The sequence below is a fragment of the Camellia sinensis genome, chromosome 8, assembly GCF_055761805.1.
Source record: "Camellia sinensis isolate YWXY chromosome 8, ASM5576180v1, whole genome shotgun sequence".
Taxonomy (NCBI): domain Eukaryota; kingdom Viridiplantae; phylum Streptophyta; class Magnoliopsida; order Ericales; family Theaceae; genus Camellia; species Camellia sinensis.
This window is the reverse complement of record NC_138968.1, coordinates 86,944,335-86,948,337: the sequence shown is the minus strand read 5'-3', so window position 1 is coordinate 86,948,337 and position 4,003 is coordinate 86,944,335. Positions and strand designations below refer to the sequence as shown.

The 4,003-nt window shown below is 40.2% G+C and overlaps 1 protein-coding gene across 1 annotated transcript; it reads right to left on the bottom strand.

The window, feature by feature from the left end:
* Positions 1-312: 312 nt before the first annotated feature.
* LOC114312388 (large ribosomal subunit protein P1y) lies at positions 313-1,395 on the bottom strand. Its single transcript, XM_028258620.2, has 4 exons — positions 1,212-1,395; positions 999-1,105; positions 678-896; positions 313-575 (listed from the first exon to the last, which is right to left on the bottom strand). The coding sequence occupies exons 2-4, from the start codon at positions 1,065-1,067 to the stop codon at positions 522-524; spliced, it is 342 nt and encodes a 113-aa protein (XP_028114421.1). The 5' UTR covers positions 1,068-1,105; positions 1,212-1,395; the 3' UTR covers positions 313-521.
* Between the last annotated feature and the right edge of the window lie 2,608 nt (positions 1,396-4,003).

Here is a 4,003-nt window from a genome sequence, read left to right as displayed (position 1 = left end):
TTATGTTTAAATCTCACAATCCTTACTCAAATTTGAGTAAAAAAAATGGGTAAAATCTTTATTTGATATCAAGCACTCCGAAACTCATATTAAGGCACAAATTTGATTAAACCCCTATAGAATTAAAATTTTTGAGTAAAAACTTCAATCTCAGTTGATTTGAATAAATTTTGAATAAAATGCAATTTGATACTCTCATTAGAGTGCTATGAGTAATTTTCAGTCAAATATAAATTTGATAAAGTTGAGTAAGGATTGGAGAAGCCACGAGTCTTCATATCAAAGAAAAGTGTTGTAGATGACACATAGGAATTGCCCTAAAAATTATCATCAGATTGCAAGTTTTGTAAATAATCCTACTTAGACCATAAACCCCACATTACAGAATCAGATGTTTTGATATAAAAATTTCTTCAGACAACTACTATAATTGTAGAAAAGAAAATATGACAAACAAAATTTTGAACTTGTAACCGCTCAGATGGGTCTTAATTTCCTAGAAGAATACCAAAACATAGATCCTAATCAAACAAAGAGAATCCCATATCTTCATCACTCTCTTCCTTGGGTTCTTCCTGCAAATACAAAGTGGAATCAACAATTAAATCACTCAAAAACAGTTCACAATTCATAAAACTTTCAAACAAAAATAACAATTATAACACATATCTATATACCTTCTTCTCCTCAACAGCAGCTGCGGCGGCCGGGGCGGCAGCGGAACCACCGCCAGCAGCGGAACCGGAAAAGGCGACGGCGGCACCACCTCCACCAGATCCAACGTTCATGATGAGGTCATCGATGTTCCTCTTCTCAAAAAGCTTGGCAAAGAGGCCTGGCCAGTACGATTCTATAGGCACGTTGGCAGCCTTAACCAGTGTCGCAATCTTCTCTGCCTGAAACGCAATCGGAAACATACAATAAACAACACCACATATATAATAAGATGATACAGATTTCAAAAACAACAAAAACAGAATAGGAAACAAGATGATTACGGTGACAGGGATGCCATCGTCGTGGAGGATGAGAGCAGCGTAGGAGCAAGCGAGATCGCTCAGAGCCATCTTTCGCGGAGGAGATAATTCAAAACTAGCTTGCAAATCTACAGAAAATCGATATTGATCAATTCCAAATCAATGAATAGATAAATAGATAAACTTGATATTAATCGATTCGAAACCGCGCAATAGACAGAGAGAATCGAGAACCTGAATTAACGGGTAAAGGAGAACTGAAGCTGTGGAGACGCTGGTCGCAAAGGAATCAATATGTTAGGGCACCACGCATATATATAATTGGCTGTGTTAAGGGTTTGTTGCCAATTGGGATGATTATAAGCCCAATATTAGGCCCAGACGATATTGAGGCCAGGCTTATCAAACCAACTTAGGGCGGTAGCTACTCGAATTGGTTAAAGTTTTATTTAAAAAATATTAAATACTTTAGAATATTATGTGTTATTGGTAACACAAATAAAAAATTGCACTTAAATGGGTCGTAATTTATTGGGTGAATTCAACTAAGGGTCTTTATAGTTTGTTAATTGTGACATATTTGATTCTGAATATTAAATTTTGTTCTAAATAAGAACAATTGAATATATCATTGTTTAATTTTAAAGATAAAATCGTCAATTTGATGAAATACAAACTAATTTGATAAAAATAAATGTCAAAAATATTTTTAAATTTTTAAAAATTATTTCTATTCACCAAAGATAAAATTATATAAAATTGATAAATCTTTTACACATTTATTTGTTTATTTATTTTACCAAATTAATTTTTATTATGTGTTTGGATGATGATCACGTAATGGGTGGTTGTTTTTATTTTCATTAAATTAATTTTTATTTTTTCAAAAGTCAAATATGGCGACAATTTTGATATCATTATTAAATCAATCCATTAAATGAAAAAATCCAAAACTAAAAATATTTCATATATTAAATAAATATATTGATTATACATTAAAAGCCTAACAATTATCAATTACATGATTACTATCCAAACACATAATAAAAATTAATTTTGTAAAAAATAATAAATTTATAAACCATACAATTGGAAGTACTTGTTCCCTCAACCATTATTAGATCAACGATGGAAGCTTACTTAAACATATTGGAAGAGATAATAGGATTTAGTTTGGGTTGGGTTGGAACACTTATTATCTAGGGACAATAATTCTAAGAATACTAATAAAGATGTCAGTAAATATAACATGTCGGTTCCACTACTTGTGTAAGGTCCACTTTATATTTGCCTAATTTGTATGTTTGTTGGTACATTTGTTATGTTCTAGGGACAATAATACTAAGAATACTGACAAAGATGCTAGGAAATATAACATGTCGGTTTCACTACTTGTGTAAGATCCACTTAATATTTGCCTAATTTGTATGTTTGTTGGTACATTTGTTATGTTCCTAACTCATTATTGTATTTGAAGCACATCAATTGCCAATTACTATGGATATGCCTCGATAATTGACTGTTGTACGGGGGCGAAATATCCTCTGTTTTCCGTACTTCTTATACTCCAAGCTCCTCTTGACGGCGTCTACCTGGTAACACAAAAAAGGTGAGCTGCCCGGCGGTGGTGTGCCGGATAGACCCTCCGACGATCAAGTCAGTCCACTTGAGGAAGGAGAAGACGGATAGAGAGAGAGAGTATTTTCTTTTTGGGGGAGAAGTTGCATACCTCTAACGTTCGTCCTCCTCCCTATTTCAAGGCTGGCCATGCAGCCTCAAGATTGTGCGCGCACTACCTCTGCTGTCCTTCCCAAGACAGGTGGCAGTGCTCGCCTCTCACCACCTTACGCGTGTACAGGCTTAGTCCTCCCACCAGTATACGCAGAACTGTCTAACGGTATTAAGGCATGCGTGGAGCAGATATCCTCTCCCTCATGCCATTGGCCCAGGTGGCACACCTGATCGCAGTACCACGACCGGCCTATCTCCCGCGAAGAACTATCACTGCAGGCACTCAACCGCGCTATGCCCCACCGGACTGCCCCTTGGCAAAGGGGAAGAGGGGTGATGCTCATGGGCCGGGCTGGTATTGACCGGTCTATCGTGGCACACCGGTCGCGAGGCATGCCGGCCTCCATCCGTTCTACCCTCATCCGAGGTTATCTGGAATCTGCCCATCTCGGCTAACCGGTCAGAGACGCGCCATCCCTCACTTGCCCATAGTTTAGCTCGAGCCACCCGTAGCCCGGTCCCGCCACTTGGCTGTTTGCCCTGCCGAAGGTTTGCTAGTCGTAGCTCGGCCAGGCTTAGTTCACGCCCGGTCAGCCGATCTTTTCGACCGAGCAAAACAGACCCATCGGGCCCTCTCGATAGAGGAAATAGCATGGCGCTGTGAGGTCTGTCATGACCCGCCCTATCTTAGCTCGGCCGTACTAACGGCGCAAATCTCCCCTTTTAATTGCCCCTTAATCCCATCCGAGTCATCGTGATTGGGATTATCTCTGTGACCGAGCCAACGGTTAGTGAATTGCATCCTTTCCTGGCCAAGCATGGTTGGGGCGATATTTGTCGCCGAGCTATATCATTTGGTCGGTCATTTCTACTGCAGTCTTGTCAAGCGTCGTATCACCATACTGATAGCCGCGTTTCCAGTGCGATGTGGCTCCACGCCACTGGGTCGTACAGCTAGCTGTTCTGTACGCGCAAAATTCAAACGGCGCAGCCGTTTGGGGTTCCTTCCCCCCTCTTTTGTATTCCAACGAAGGGCCTAAAACCCTTCACTTTTCACCTTCTCTTCCACACAAACCCTAAACCTCCCAAACCTTTAAACCCGAAGACCACTGCCATTGTTGTTTCTGTGCTACATCCCCCATTTCAGATCCTTTCGAAGGCCACACTCGAGCTCTCGAGGTTGCGGTCACCCTCGCATCTGTCCCCCTGGTAAGTCACACTACCCCCCCTTGCATCTTTTGCTTCTACTTCTCAAGATTTTTCATACATGTTCTTCATCTCCGTGCCACTTTGCT

Excerpts from the sequence above, each read along its gene's own strand:
- LOC114312388 (XM_028258620.2), bottom strand. The coding sequence starts at position 1,067 with ATGGCTCTGAGCGATCTCGCTTGCTCCTACGCTGCTCTCATCCTCCAC. Across the intron at positions 897-998 it reads ACGATGGCATCCCTGTCACC|GCAGAGAAGATTGCGACACT; the intron begins GTAATCATCTTG and ends ATTGCGTTTCAG. Across the intron at positions 576-677 it reads CTGCTGTTGAGGAGAAGAAG|GAAGAACCCAAGGAAGAGAG; the intron begins GTATATAGATAT and ends TTGTATTTGCAG.